Raw genomic sequence first — 15,258 nt, forward strand, 5'->3', positions numbered from 1 at the left:
ATAAGGCTGAAAGTGTTATTAGAATTGCAGGGCTCCAGACATTTGGTGGCAGAGTTTACATGATAAACTATAGCTAGTCACAGCTCTTCTTTCTTAGTTCTGTAAGGATCCATAAAGTCCCTCCCATCTCCCCAGAAAACTTAGGGCAGTTGTCTCCCCAAAGCATCTTCATCCTTTGGCTCCAGTTTTTCTGTCCTATCATTATGTTCTTTGAAAATGGCGCTGAATTAATAAATACTTCATAGTACAGCTTCCCAAGGAAAATCATTTTAATGACCCCAGTCAGTGGTCATTGCTCTGTTGCTTGAACATCTCTTGGGATTGATTTTCTAATCCCTCAGTGGGGAGCACATTTATTTCATCACTAGATGATTGATGTAAAGGGCAGGACTGCAGGGGGAAATGCAGAAATTATCCACCATTTTAGCTTGATGATTATCCTGTGAGCCTACAAATAGGCATCTGGTGAGTTCAGATTTTTTAGTCATAAATGTGACCCTCTTAAAGTGTGATTATCATAAGTTATGGAAGTTGATCACCTGAGGGTCCTAGGAAGAGTGGGGAGAGCATCACGTATTAAATGCCTGCGTTGTGTCCTGGGCTTGTTTTATCTCATTTAATCTTCACAAGAGCCCAGGGAGGTAAAGATTATCACAGCTTTGGCTTTACAGGTAAGCTGAAGTTTAGTGGGGTTAAGTAATTTGCCAAGGAACATATGGCTGCCTTTCTACATGCAGCATATTTAATGACAGAGAAATGTAACCGGTTGAGAGATAACACACAAATGAATTTGCTTAGCATGTCTCGTTACTGGAGAAAGACAAGAGGAAGCTGTGGGGATGAAATAGAAAGGAATTTTGAATTGAGAATAGAATATTACTGATTCAGAAGACTGGCTATAATTCTTGGTGGGGAGAAATCCCTGAGTTGTTTTTACATTGTATCCTTTTTGTTTGCAGTAAAATAGTACCTACCGACTTTTTCTTACTATTTGTCTTCACATTTTACCCTTCTTACAAAATACCAGTCAGGAAACATTTTTATAAAATAAGGCAAACATCTTAATAACCACCACTCAGATGGCTGTTTTCATTTTAAACTCGAGAAAAGATAGAGTCCCATAGTATTATTTGTTATGTGCATTGTACTACATTATAAAACTTAGGCAAAACTTGATGGAAATCTCTTCTGGTTGCACCCTCAAACCCAACTTGAGCCATGCATTTCTTTAAAAGCCATGTTTCCTGGCTTACCCAAACAGTGTACTCACTTAATCAAAAGCTACATTAGCCATTGTTGTCTCTGAGTGCTTGAACCGTTTCTACACATCTACTCTAAAAGGACAAGCATTTGCTGTCATCCAAGATGGGTGTGTTATGGGGTTCCAAAAATCTTCTAGAAGGGAGTTCTGGATAAAAATGGAGTCAGACATGTTTTCAGTAATCTGAAGTGTTTTGAACATTGGGCTTAAAAAAGTCATTTAATACCTTGTGGTCTTGAAGGATGTAACTGTATCCTTAAGTCAGCATGGTCATTGCCTTGTGTGTGTTGTAAAGGCAGGGTAGGAATTCTGTTAACTTTGTTGTACGCTTCCTGGTTTGACACTAAAGTGCTCAATATTCATGCATTTGCTACCACTCAATAAACATTTTATTCCCGGTATTATTATTCCTGGTAATCCTCAGGACAGGATTGATTTGGCCATCTTAGCCCAATAGGGCAATTGGACACTTCAGGAAGCCTGGGTGAAGTCCAGACTGATGGGAAGCAGCTATTCTGAGATTTCAAAGAATTGTCAATCAAGATGCATTTTACTTGGCTTCTTGGCTCCATGAGAGTTTAATTTTGGGTAAAAGCAACCTCATTTTACCTCCCCAAAATGTTTCCTTAACTTAATCTCCCAGGTTTAAATTTCGAGAAGAATAGTTCAGCCTCCCGGTATGGAGCCTGTCAAGTTGAAGATATGGGAAATATAATTTTAGCAATGATTTCAGACCCTTATAGTAAGTATTGGTGTTGTAACAATGCGGACCTAGTATCTGATCCCATCTACTTTTCCCTCTCCTATACTTCTGAATCGCCACCACCCTCCCCCTCGGCTTTGTCTCCCTGATAGCTAAAATGATGACTTGTGTGTTCTCATTCTAGATCACAGGTTTTCAGATCCAGAAAGAGTAAATTACAAATTTGAAAGTGGCACTTGGTAAGTACTTGAATACTATTCCATTTGAGCCTTTTAATGTGTTTTTATTCATATCGTGATATTTAACTCCTGTTATATTTTAGTAACCTTACTAAACCTTTTGGGTATCCATTTTTAAATAACAGGTCATTTGTTAAAGAAGATTGTATTTTAAAGTAAGTTTGGATGTTGGGATTAACATTTAATGAAATATTTGTATCCTTAGTCACTATGACTTTAGGTCCATCATAAGTTTGTGGTGTGTGTGTCTGCGATTCTGATTTTAGCCTCTCTGAACTGTCCATCCTCACTGGAAAACTTCCAAAGGAAAAAATCATAGGCTTTAAAAAAGTTCACAAGGTTTTTACTGAGATAATTTTAAGTACGTTCTATCAGCTCCTACGTTAAAGCAAAGGAAATAACTGGGGAGAAGTATGAAACGGTGGTGTCTCTGTTTGTGATCACAAGTCGACCTATTTAAGTTTGTAAATCACTGCAGTGAATTTCATGAGATTGCTTGGTGCCTGAAGTGAACAGAAACTTCTGACATGTTTGCCCATAAGAGAGATGTTGAGGCCTATTTAGTTGTGGAGAAAGTGACTCATTAGGAAATGTCCTAGGAGTACTGAAAATATAAATACGAGAGGAATAGAACATCAGAAGGTGTCAAAATATAGAATAGGTGATTTAGAAATGACTCATTAAGGTGTGGGAACTCCCAAGCATTTCCATAAAGTCTCTCTGTGATGCCGCCGTTTGATAGGGGAGATATTGTAATGGCAGACTTCTTACCATGTGCACACATGACCCATGCGGGTTAATTACCAGCTTTAGGTGGATCTTAAGTTTTGCTGTCAAACTGGATTTAAACCCCACTGGTGTACTAGCCAGATCAGAGAAGGAATTTAAACCCATCCTTCTTGGCTGTAGGAACTTACAGGCCATGAGAGTATTGGGAGAACTTTACTTCCTATGAATTGTTGCTGCGTTCTTTTGAGAACAAGGAAGTAGCAACTCAGCTGATAGGTGGTTTGCTGGGTGAGCAAGCTGTGCTGAACTGGCATGGGCAGTTGCCTCTGTATAGTAAACCACCTAAAGAATAGTTTGAACTGTGCCCAGATAATTTTGGAGGTTATGAAGTAAGTTGGGCAGTACTACAAGTCTGTCTGAACTCCAAAGAAATAATACCTCAAGTGTAAATAGGCCAGTTGTCTTCTGGGGGTAATGGGTCAGACTGCCTAGCATTAATCATGCAGCCTGACGTTTTGCTTGAATCCGCAGCAGCAAGATGGAACTTATTGATGACAACACAGTAGTCAGGGCACGAGGTTTGCCATGGCAGTCTTCGGATCAAGATATTGCAAGATTCTTCAAAGGACTCAATATTGCCAAGTTGGTTTTTTCCTTAATCTCTATTTTATTTAACAATCCCAAAGGGATAATAGATTTTCTGTCATTTTCTCCTCACTGTTTGCTTTTTTTCCTGTTGCTTTCTGTTCTGTTAATTTCAAAGGGGAGGTGCAGCACTTTGTCTGAATGCCCAGGGTCGAAGGAACGGAGAAGCTCTGGTTAGGTTTGTGAGTGAGGAGCACAGAGACCTAGCACTCCAGAGGCACAAACATCACATGGGGACCCGGTACATTGAGGTGTGTGCTCACAACCTGACATGTGACACCCTGACCACCCTGGCATCTTGAATAAGTGTTCACATCAGAAGGCTCAGAAACTGTATTTAATTTCCCTTTCTCTTCTTAGGTTTACAAAGCAACAGGTGAAGATTTTCTTAAAATTGCTGGCGGTGAGTACCTTTTATATAATGTGGCTATAATAAGAATCTAAAATTTTACTTATATAGCAAAGGTAGATAAATAGGGTCATGAATCGTAAATAAATAGGGTCATTTTATTCCCAATGAAACATAAAAGTTGACTTTTTTTTTTTAATAGGAGGAAGAAATATCCAGTAGTGTCAGTGTAATGTGTAACGCTTGCCCTAAGGCTTGAGTCAACCAACTGTAGTTCAATAGCCATTAAAAATAGTGCTATACAAAGGTCAAAGGGTCATATAAAGTCGTGTACAAAGGGAAAGAGTAGTTCAGGAAAGAAATTAAATGGTCTGAAAACTACTTTCAAACGGCCATATCAGAATATCTGGAATTGTTGCATATCTGCTTCTAGTTTTTCTCTTAACTTCCTTTACTCATCAGTGGCCGGGAACGTGGTAGCATTCTGGCTTCTAGTATTTTAGGATATATGGTGTTTGTAGTAATACGGTCAGAAAGAAGTGGGAACAGATAAAGTCATTATCTAATTCTTGAGTGATTCATAACTTTAAAACCTAAAAATAACAGATGCATAAAAAATGTTAACTGTGGTTTGTCCAACAGATGTTTTTCTATATGTGTACCTACTCTGTAAGTTCCTATTTTTCTGCTCATATTGTTTTAACTTCCTTTCTCCTTTTAGTATATTATGAATATCTTCTTATGCTACTCAAATTTCTTAAATGTTAAATGCTGTACAGTATTATATGTACCATAATTTTTTTAAAAAACAATCCTATTGGGCATTTAGAGCTTACCTTCATTTCACTCTATGTTGCAGTGAATATTTTTATATCTCTGTATGTGCCACTCATTAGGATAAATCTCTAAAAATAGGATAGCTAATTCAGAGAATGTGGGTGGACCTTTTAAGGGGCTTTTGACACCTATTGCCGAAATATACTAAGGTGATTTTCACTTAAATACAGAGAACATTTATATCCCTTCATTATATAGTCCTGTTAAAAATCTTTGCAACTGTAAAACTTGTAGTAACAATATGCTGTTTATACAATGTGCTGGTATATTTCTTGCACTTTTTTCTTGAGATAAACCAAGGCTTCCCAATTCAGAGCTTCAAGGTTAATAGTGTTTCCATTGTTTGATATTGGTTGGGGATAAAGTATATTTGGAGGTGCTGTGGTCCTGAGGTTCCATGGCAGATAACATTGCAGATGGCAAAGTTAACGTCCACATCAGTGTCCTGGGACTTCGTGGTATATGCGCAGTACGATAAGAATTTGTGCTTGGGGAAAATGTTACTAGTAAAGGATGTATATTTGAGTATTTGCTGCAGCACTGTACATAGTGCTTTATGTCTGGCAGAGTGTTGATAAATGTTGAAACTCGCTGCTAAGTATATTCATTATTCTCTCTACTCGAGTATGTTTGGACCTTTCTTAATAAAAAGTAATCAGGAAAATAATACCAAAAATCACTAAAGAGCTTTCTATGTAATAACTTATTCTCATAATTTATGAGGTAGGTAATTTTACTCCCATTTTACAGATGAGGAAACTGAGATACAGAGGTTAAACTTGGCTGAGGTCATAGCTTGGTAAATGGTAAAGCCACAGTTGCACCCAGACATTTCTAGTTCCAGGGCCTGTGCCCTTAACCACCATGACTAGTTGCCTCTCCTTGAGAAGAATATGGTGGTTGGTCCATGATGTAACTGTATGGCTACCTTCCTATATTAACAGGGGTATTTTATGAAAATGGTAGGGGGAAAGTTTTAAATTTATGGGAAGAGGATTCTGATTCCTGGGATGTTGTTAATTCATATGGGAGTGTGGGACTTATGAATTAAAGACATTGCCAAAAATTTTACTTTTTTAAATTTGGTAAAGTTGATGTCTTAACCACTTCTCCCTGTGCTTCCTGATGTTTGTGTTCCCTAGGTACATCCAATGAGGTCGCCCAGTTTCTCTCCAAGGAAAACCAAGTCATTGTCCGCATGCGGGGGCTCCCGTTCACGGCCACAGCTGATGAAGTGGTGGCCTTCTTTGGACAGCATTGCCCCATCACTGGGGGGAAGGAAGGCATCCTCTTTGTTACGTACCCAGATGGTAGGCCAACAGGGGACGCTTTTGTCCTCTTTGCTTGTGAGGAATATGCACAGAACGCATTGAGGAAGCATAAGGACTTGTTGGGTAAAAGATACATTGAACTCTTCAGGAGCACAGCAGCTGAAGTTCAGCAGGTTGGTTTTTAAGAGCATGTTGGTGGCTTTGCGTTATTTCTGTTCTTTCTTTTTTTTAAAATTAATTTATTCTTTAATTGAAGTATAGTTGATTTACAATGTTTCAGGTATACAGCAATGATTCAGTTATACACACATATATATATTCTTTTGCAGATTCTTTTCCATTATAAGTTATTACAAGATATTGAATATAGTTCCTATTCTTTATTTCTGAAAATAATACATTATTCATTGTGTTAAAATAAAACTTGGAAATTACAGAAAGTATAAATGCATGAAAAATATCTATTCTGTAACCAAATGATAGCCACTGTTATGTTAATATACACACAAAAATACTGTGTTTTTATATAACTGGAATATTGCTGTAGATATACTTTTGTATTCGGTTTCAAAAGTTTACTCATGTCTGAAAATTTTAATCTTTAAGTTAATACTGTGTTTCACAGGGGCATATAATTATTAATTCTATTGTACATTTGGGTTGGGTTTTTTTCTATCAGAAGAAATTTCTAGGTAAACATGCTTATCTGTCAATTTCTTCTTTTTTTAATTAATTGATTTTTATTTTTGGCTGCGTTGGTCTTCGTTGCTGTGCGCGGGCTTTCTCTAGTTCCGGCGAGTGGGGGCTACTCTTCATTGCAGTGCGCGGGGCCTCTCATTGGAGTGGATTTTCTTATTGCGGAGCACGGGCTCTAGGTGCGCAGACTTCATTAGTTGTGGCTCGCAGGCTCTAGAGAGCAGGCTCAGTAGTTGTGGTGCACGGGCTTAGTTGCTCCGCGGCATGTGGGATCTTCCCAGACCAGGGATCAAACCGTGTCCCCTGCATTAGCAGGCAGATTCTTAACCACTACGCCACCAGGGAAGTCCCTATCTGTCAATTTCTCATTGATTTCTTTAGAACTGGATCTAGGGTGTGAGCTTTTAAGGCTTTAATGTCTTGCCAAATTTATTTCCCAAAAGACTTGATCAGTTCCATATTGCTGGTGACAGTGCAAATTGTCCTTTTGTCCTGTTACTACCTTTCAGAATTCAGTGCTGTTTTTGAGGCACAGATGGGACAGTCAGCTCCTGAAAACACACTAAGATCCAAGCATAAAACCATCTGTAGGGTCTCAAGCCTTTCAGCTATTCTTCTTGACTTACCAGCTGAACATTTCTCTTCAAGGGTCAGTTAGTATTACCTTTGCACCTGAGATCCTATAGACTGTTTCACATGGCTCTTCAACTTATTTTACTTGGCTCCATAGTAGAACACAGTCATTTCAATGATTCCTTTGGTCTTTTTTGCAAGCAGTTCAGACACTGACTCTTATTTCTTTTTCTTTTCTTTTTTTTTTTTTGGCTGCGTCGGGCCTTCATTGCGGCTTGCGGGATCTTCGTTGTGGCTCGCCGGTTCTTCGTTGCAGCGCTTAGGCTTCTCTGTAGTTGTGGCTTGCAGGTTTTCTCTCTCTAGTTATGGCGTGCAGGCTCCAGAGTGTGTGGGCTCTGTATTTTGTGGCACACGGGCTCAATAGTTGTGGCGCACAAGCTTAGTTGCCCTGCGGCATGTGGGATCTTAGTTCCCTGACCAGGGATCGAACCCATGTCTCCTGCATTGGAAGGCGGATTCTTTACCACTGGACCACCAGGGAAGTCCCTGTACTGGTATTCTTGAACCCTAAGCTATGAGCATTCTTGTAGTTTAAACAATTCTGTACTTTGTTGAAAATGAGTATCATAAATTCTGAATCTCTAAAGTATGCTGAGCATGCTTTAGACTTCAAACACCCCAAACTAAAGGGGAAAAATGAGATTTTTATTTTAGATCTTTAATTCGAAGAACAGTTTCATGGAAATCATGCCCTAGAATCATACAGAGCCTTGGCTACTGTACCTTAATTGGTTTGGTTGTAGAGTATGCTTTCTCTGTTTGACTCAGCCATAGGTGGTTTTGAGTGTGGGTGAACTTTCGCTTTCCAGCCTCCCATCTCTAATAATTTATTTAATAAGTGTTGAAGTAGTCATAGACTTTGCACTGTCTTCTTTTCATTAATAATAATCACTTCATTCAATAACGTTTTACTGATCTCCTATTTGGCAGGCACTGTAGGTGCTAGACCATTTCCTGTCCCAAGTTTGTTTATAACATTTATTTTCTATTCGTGTTCTCCCCCCTAATGTTTGTACTGTGTCTGAATTGTTCGCATAGTTTCTTAAAGTCTCGCTTTCTCTTTGGCTGTGTTGTGTTTACGCTTTGATTGTTGTCACCTCTTATTCAGATAGCAACTGGACAGGCTGTGAGTGAGGAAATTAGGGCAATTTGGGGGGAGTTCATTGATTGTCTTATATTTTTAGTTATGAGCTGATAAGGCTGCAGTGGTAAATGGTTCAGAAATCCTGGGGATTCCACACACAGCATTTGCACAAGGACCTCCTCGTATTATCAACTAGTAGGCATATTCTAAACTAAGACAAAAGTAGACAACAACCTTGTAACGTGAGTTTTGCCTGGGAGCAGTTCTTTCTCCAAAATGTACCTGACCTGGCATCCATTCTCAAGATAGCAGGATTCCATGAATTTAAAAGGTAGTCAAGGGACTTCCCCGGCTGTCCAGTGGTTAAGACTCCGCCTTCCAGTGCAGGGAGGCATGGGTTGGGGAATTAAGATCCCACATGCTGTGCAGTGTGGCCAAAAAATTTAAATATATATATATATACATATATATATATATATATATTCAAGATCTGCTGTTTTGCCACTGTCTCAAATTCACATGATTATTTTTATTTTCACTAATTGATTTTTTTCAGGTTTACATTACCCAGCCATTCTGCCTTCTGCTTTGTACATCATTATAAATGTGACATATTTTAATATAATACAGTCACTGTTTGACTGTCGTTACTTTGCTGGGTCATTTTCTATATATTTCTTGGGTTTGGAGGTGGAATGTGAAGACAATATTGAGAGAAACACTAGTGAAATGAAATCTAATACGTTGTACATAAGTCCACATTTTAACAGTATGTCCCGATTCTTATAAAAGCAACAGATTGTCTTAAGGCAGATAGTGAGACATTTGTCCAGGTGGATAAGTCCTTAATCTAAGTGCATTGTGTTGTGTGTGGTGTATACCTCAGCAGGCATCTCACAAAAGTTGGTATCATGCTTTCCCAGCTGAAAAGCATGAACAACTTTCTCCACGAGTGCTTCTCAAACTTTAACATGCTTGTGGATCACCTGGGGATCTTGTTAAACTGCAGATTCATATAGACTAGGTCAGGGTGGAGCTGAGATTATGCATTTCTAGCAGTTCTCCAGGGATGTCAGCACTGGTCTGCAGACAACATTGGAGTAGCAGGGCTCTAAACCACTTCTATTTTGCTTTGAGTACAGGTGCTGAATCGATTCTCCTCGGCCCCTCTCATTCCACTTCCAACCCCTCCCATTATTCCAGTACTACCTCAGCAATTTGTGCCCCCTACAAACATTAGAGACTGTATACGCCTTCGAGGTCTTCCCTATGCAGCCACAATTGAGGATATCCTGGACTTTCTGGGGGAATTTTCCACCGATATTCGGACTCATGGGGTCCACATGGTATTGAATCACCAGGTAAGAAAGTCACTTACTGGAAAACTGATTTGCTTATTCTTATTAAATACACCCTTCCAATAAAAAGGTAACAAATGTTCATCAGTTGTATAGTAAGTCTTAAAGGAAAGATTTAACTATAAATGCAAGGGGTCTTTAAGATGAACTCGGGAAAGAATGCTATCATTGGTATGGTAATTCAAATTCAGCTCTGATTCCATCATCACATATATACATCGAATTATCAATAGCATCGGGTAGGAGACAAATACATTACCAGTCTAATACAACATTTTACTGTTGCAGTTACTGAAGTCTGCAGCTCTGCTGCTGTAGTGTGAAAGCAATCATAGACAATATATAAACCAATGAGCATGTCTGTGCTCCCAAGTATTTTGTATCCATAGACTGTTTAGAAATGACTTATTTTATTTCACATATATATAGTAGATACCAAATTACATTCAGTAGAGTACAAACTCCAAAATAACTTGTATCTATACCACCTAGAACACTATGTGATCTTAAAAGGCGCTCAGATGTGTTAGTGAATTAATTGTTGAGAATCCTCTATCAAAATCTGATCAGCTTCTTATAGTATGCAATATATATTCTAAGCATATTAAAAGTAGTTCCTGGCTTGGTGTCTCTCATTTTTTAAATAAAATTAATTATATTAGTTGCTGGGCAATTTGCCAGTATTTTGTGCCATCATAAGCAGGACAGAACTTTAAAAACCCATAAAGCACGTAGTTCTAATTAAAATGTTGGAACTCTTTATTAAAAGCGAAGTTGTATCAATTTTTGAAAATAAGATGTTTTCTGTGCATCGTAGTCTGAATATAGGTTTGTATTAAAACACCAATTTTTTTCTAAACTGCTAGTTTCCCACTTTCTCTTTTCATGTGATGATTTGGTCACATTCATAACCATAATCCTGTCTCACTGGAAAGTGCATGCCACTGGGTACAAGGAATCAGAAAACATTGAGCCTCTGTTTGGTGTTCCACACCAGCACATGCTCATTCTAACTCTCACGTCAATATGAAGCTTTGCAGCATTTTATCTGACTAGGAGTCCTCTCGGCATGCTTCACTGATGGGATTCGTTTTGGATAAAATTCCCCGCAGTTCAGCATCACCAGGGAATTGTTTGGGTTCTCTCTGAGTCACCACTTCTAATAACCTAGGGGCTACTATTACTCTATGATTAACAACAGTAGACAGATTTGCCTCTCATTGACCCTGGGACCTGTTTGACTACACTTGGGAGAAATGCTTCTTTGATGATGGACAAGCTCTTAGCTGCCTCGAAGATGTTAGTTTTCCATCTTGGACTGGGTTTCCCTGGTGTCCTTAACTTCCCTGGTATGGTAACTCTTATGGTAACTTGCATGGTAATAATTTGCAATAACTAGTCCCTTAGAGACTTTAAAGAAATCCATAAAATAAAAAAGGAGTCTTATAAGCTGGTTGTGCCTTTTTTCTCTCCCATAAAATGTCTATGCTAAAGAAAACTAAGGCATTCTGGTTCTGTGGAGCAGACATCTACCAGCTTTGTTTTAAATAGGATTTTTAGCAAGCTATTAGTAACAGAGGAAATGTCTATAAACATCTGTCGGCCAAGGTTTAAAACAGAGATGCAAGGGAAGAGGTGAGAGAAGGGCTCCCAAGCAATGCTGATGATAACAGCTCTCACCACCCTTCACTGTGCTTTGCAACTCCCAATTCCTCTCCTCCTTCCCTATCCACAAGCCACATTCCAATCTAGGCTTCAGGGAGAAGGGGAAGAGATGTTGCAGGTCAGTGAGAGACAGACTTGAAAGACAAAAGAGAGCAGTGGTTTGTTCAGTTTCCTGTAGGAGGATGCATAAAGCTCTAATACTGGTTCTGTTACTAGCTTTTCTCAATTGAGTAAGATTTAATCGGACTTTTCAGAAAGGAAAAACCCAGTATACAAGCCTCTGCTTTGAAACTGCAGTCACAAGGAGACGTTTTCAAAGTCCATAAATCTAATTCTAATCGATAAAAATCAAAAAGGATCACATTCAGCTATGAGCTCTCAAAACTATTTCTTCGAGGTTTTGTGGGCAATTCTGTTGATTAGGTGATGAAACATAAGTCTGATTTCAGTAGATCATACTGTCACCCAGATGTTATGGCTAAAATGTCTGTACTATGGGTGATTGTCACTGTGCATGTTTTGTAAGCAACCACTTCCTTGTTGAAGGAGACAGTCTCCTTTTGTTTTTATTCTTCCCCCACGTGCTCAGGGACGCCCATCAGGAGATGCCTTTATCCAGATGAAGTCTGCGGACAGAGCATTTATGGCTGCACAGAAGTGTCATAAAAAAACCATGAAGGACAGATATGTTGAAGTCTTTCAGTGTTCAGCTGAGGAGATGAACTTTGTGTTAATGGGGGGCACTTTAAATCGAAATGGCTTATCCCCACCGCCATGTAAGTTACCATGTAAGTTTTTCTTGGGTCTTGGCGCTATTCTACGCTATATGCTGGTAGGTGCTTAAGCTGCTTTCATAACTTTCTGTGCCCCTGGTTCTTTCTAAGGCAGGTGAGGTGGTTACATAAGTCTTTCCCATCTGAAATCGGTAGTATCTGGTAATCATTTAAGACCTTGGTTGTGGACACTCATAATTAGAGATTCTACAAATACCTCCTTTCAAATTATATTCTTGCTTTTCCAGTGATAAGCACTTGATTTCTGAAGCTTAGTGTGCTCAAGATAAGCACTGACTCTGGGAGACAACCTGGCTATGTAGATATTTTAATACGTAATAAATATTACATATTAAATACATAACATTTAAAGGTAAAATAAGTATGGACAGATCCTTTTTTTTTTCCTGCAACACATTAAGCTTTTTTGTTTTGTGTTTTTTAAAGAAGGGCGAGTTGATGCCCATTTTGCATTTTTAATTTTTTTGAGCAGTATTTTGGGGGAAGGATAACCTGAAGAGCATCCCTCTTGCTCTCCAGGATATCTGGAATGAGCAAGTTAGTAAAAAAACAAAAAACAAATGCGTAAATAAATTAGCCAAAGTTACCATTGGATCGCAGGATCAGTGCTTAATATCAAGCCATGCTGTTGCTCATTGGCACCTGGGTGCACGCCATCTGGAATCCTGTTTGAGAGGAATAAGCCCTTTAGTCGGGAGACCAAGTTCTGGTTTGTGACTAAGGAACATTTGGGGATCTGATGTTTAAAACTTGAATTTTCTGACCAAGTTTTCACTTTTGAGTAAGACATACCTTGTTAGGAAGCATGCTGGGTATGTTTAAAGAAAGTATCACTTGGAATACAGTCCAAAGATAACCGAGAGAGTAAACTGGATTATGTGCTTGATTCCAATAAAGTGGGGAGCGTTAAGACATCACTTTCTAGTAAAGAGGGATCTACACCAATAAACCTATTTGATAAAGTAGTATTCCTAGGACATTCAGTAGGGCTTAATCCTTTATTTGCCTTGGAATGCCTAACTGCTAATGTTCCATTTATCTGCTGCTTGCTATTGGTGGATATCTAAGAGTTGATCATTAATGAGTATCAAGTTTTAGAAATTCATGATTGGGCTTAAGTGGATATCTTAATGTAATCTTAGTTGGAGGTTTCCTGTCCATAAACCACTGATAATATCAGTAACTTTTACAATTTCCCATACTGATAATCTGTCAAGCATTATGAGATAAGGGAATTTCTCCATCATGTATAACCCAAATTCTTTTGCTGTGATATCCTTTCACTCCTCTCTTCCTGGTGGAAAAGTCGTCATTACAGACTTCGTAAGATTTTTACTTCTTCCCTTTTCCCCCTCACAAGCCCTAAAATAGTAATAATTTCCCTGGCAGTCCAGTGGTTAAGACTCTGCACTTCCACTGCAGGGGGCACGGTTTCATCCCCTCTTTGGGGAAGTAAGATCCCGCATGCTGCACAACGCGCGGCCAAAAAAAAAAAAATTTTTTTTTAATCTAAATGCATTTTTACATAAAATATATTTCCATATCTTTTAATACTTTCTAAAAATTTTATTTAAAATTTGGCCATTTGTCAATTTAGTGGAAGAGTTCACTCATTAAAAAAATCAGAATTCTAATTTATACATGCTAATATGCTTGTTCTACTGGACTTTTTTTTTTCCTACCAACTCGCTTTAGGTGACAATCTCTTTATGACTTAGGTGTCTCGGTTTGTTCTGTTTGTCCTTTTTGTGGACTCTTTTAGGCCAGGGACCATAATTTTAAAATTATCTACATTAGGTATCTACCATGTAGCAATTTTTGATGGGTATGAAGGAGGTACCCAAAAATTGAATATGAAATCAATATGTTGGTCTTGGGTTTTTTTGTTTGTCTGTTTTTGTGTTTTTTTGGCCATGCCGCACAGCTTTCAGGACCTCAGTTCCCTGACAGGCGTTGAACCTGGACCATAGCAGTGAAAGCCCTGGAATCCTAACCACCAGGCCACCAGGGAATTCCCAGGTCTTGGGTTTATGTACCCATATTCAGCTGACTCACTCATCTCCATAGACATATAAAAGCTCGTAAGAAGAGCAAAAGACAGTAGAGATTTTCCTGTGAAAATTATCCAGTGGGCTTGAGCTATTTGCAACATATATTAGGTGGTTCTAGGTTTGAAAATTAAAGTCAGGAATTCCAAATTCAGTCAACCTCTTAGTTATCTCTTCTGTTGGGTGCAGATGGCTTGGAGAGTTGTGTTCATCCTACACATTAAAGCTAGTGACCAGCAAGTGGTCTGACTTAAAGTGAGTTACTGGGCCTTGAAGATGTTGCATATCCAGAAGACAAAGGAATTCCATCCTTTCTACTTTCTATTTAATCTGAATCAACTGACTCTCAGGAAGACTTGCACATATATTTCTTCAGGGTTATCTCCCAGATTGGATTTTTTTATTTTTTAGACTGGTCTGAAGATGTAGATTAGCGTCAAAAACCCATCTTCCGGGTTTCCTTGAAGTGTACATGATCCAGAGTTAATCTACTCCTTTTAGGTCAGTTTACTCTGGTACAGTCTATGCTTTGGCATAATACATGGTCCTGGTGAATAGTGTTTTGTCATAACTGTCTTCATGTTGTCCTATAGAGTAGATAACAATATGAACTAGCAGCCTAGTGCTCAAAGGGGGAAAAAACCCAGCTTTTGGTTTGAAGTTACACTAAATGTCAGTTTGTCCCATGTTTCTCTCCTCAAAGAGTTACTTTGTGGTACTTAGGAGTGGGGGAAAAAAAATCATGTGTCATGAAATGGTTGCGAAGACTTGAAAGTCCACTTGATACTGGTTTTTCCAAATTTCAGAATAAGAACCATTCTTTAGGTTGACAGAGTGTGTGAGATTTGAGATTGCTTCTAGGTGTTATCTACATAACCAAAAGGAAGATGCTTGGGATGGTATACAGAACTGGTCTCTTTCTTTCGAATGTATATATGGAATAGCG

At 38.7% G+C, this 15,258-nt stretch overlaps 1 protein-coding gene across 8 annotated transcripts in view; it reads left to right on the top strand.

Annotated features, from left to right (window-relative positions):
- ESRP1 (epithelial splicing regulatory protein 1) overlaps nt 1-15,258 on the top strand; it is a 57,393-nt gene that overhangs the window by 14,984 nt on the left and 27,151 nt on the right. For 5 of the 8 annotated variants that reach the window (XM_027131415.1, XM_027131418.1, XM_027131420.1 and 2 more), the window contains 8 exons: nt 1,905-2,003; nt 2,149-2,203; nt 3,464-3,574; nt 3,696-3,828; nt 3,938-3,980; nt 5,906-6,207; nt 9,590-9,808; nt 12,060-12,258. In XM_027131415.1, the coding sequence (XP_026987216.1) occupies nt 1,905-2,003; nt 2,149-2,203; nt 3,464-3,574; nt 3,696-3,828; nt 3,938-3,980; nt 5,906-6,207; nt 9,590-9,808; nt 12,060-12,258 (1,161 nt within the window). The remainder of the gene's footprint in view (nt 1-1,904; nt 2,004-2,148; nt 2,204-3,463; nt 3,575-3,695; nt 3,829-3,937; nt 3,981-5,905; nt 6,208-9,589; nt 9,809-12,059; nt 12,259-15,258) is intronic. The other 3 variants (XM_027131419.1, XM_027131416.1, XM_027131422.1) reach the window with 1 other exon arrangement.

The sequence above is a fragment of the Aethalodelphis obliquidens genome, unplaced genomic scaffold, assembly GCF_003676395.1.
Source record: "Aethalodelphis obliquidens isolate GAN/ISIS:26980383/991018 unplaced genomic scaffold, ASM367639v1 scaffold39, whole genome shotgun sequence".
NCBI classification, from domain to species: domain Eukaryota; kingdom Metazoa; phylum Chordata; class Mammalia; order Artiodactyla; family Delphinidae; genus Aethalodelphis; species Aethalodelphis obliquidens.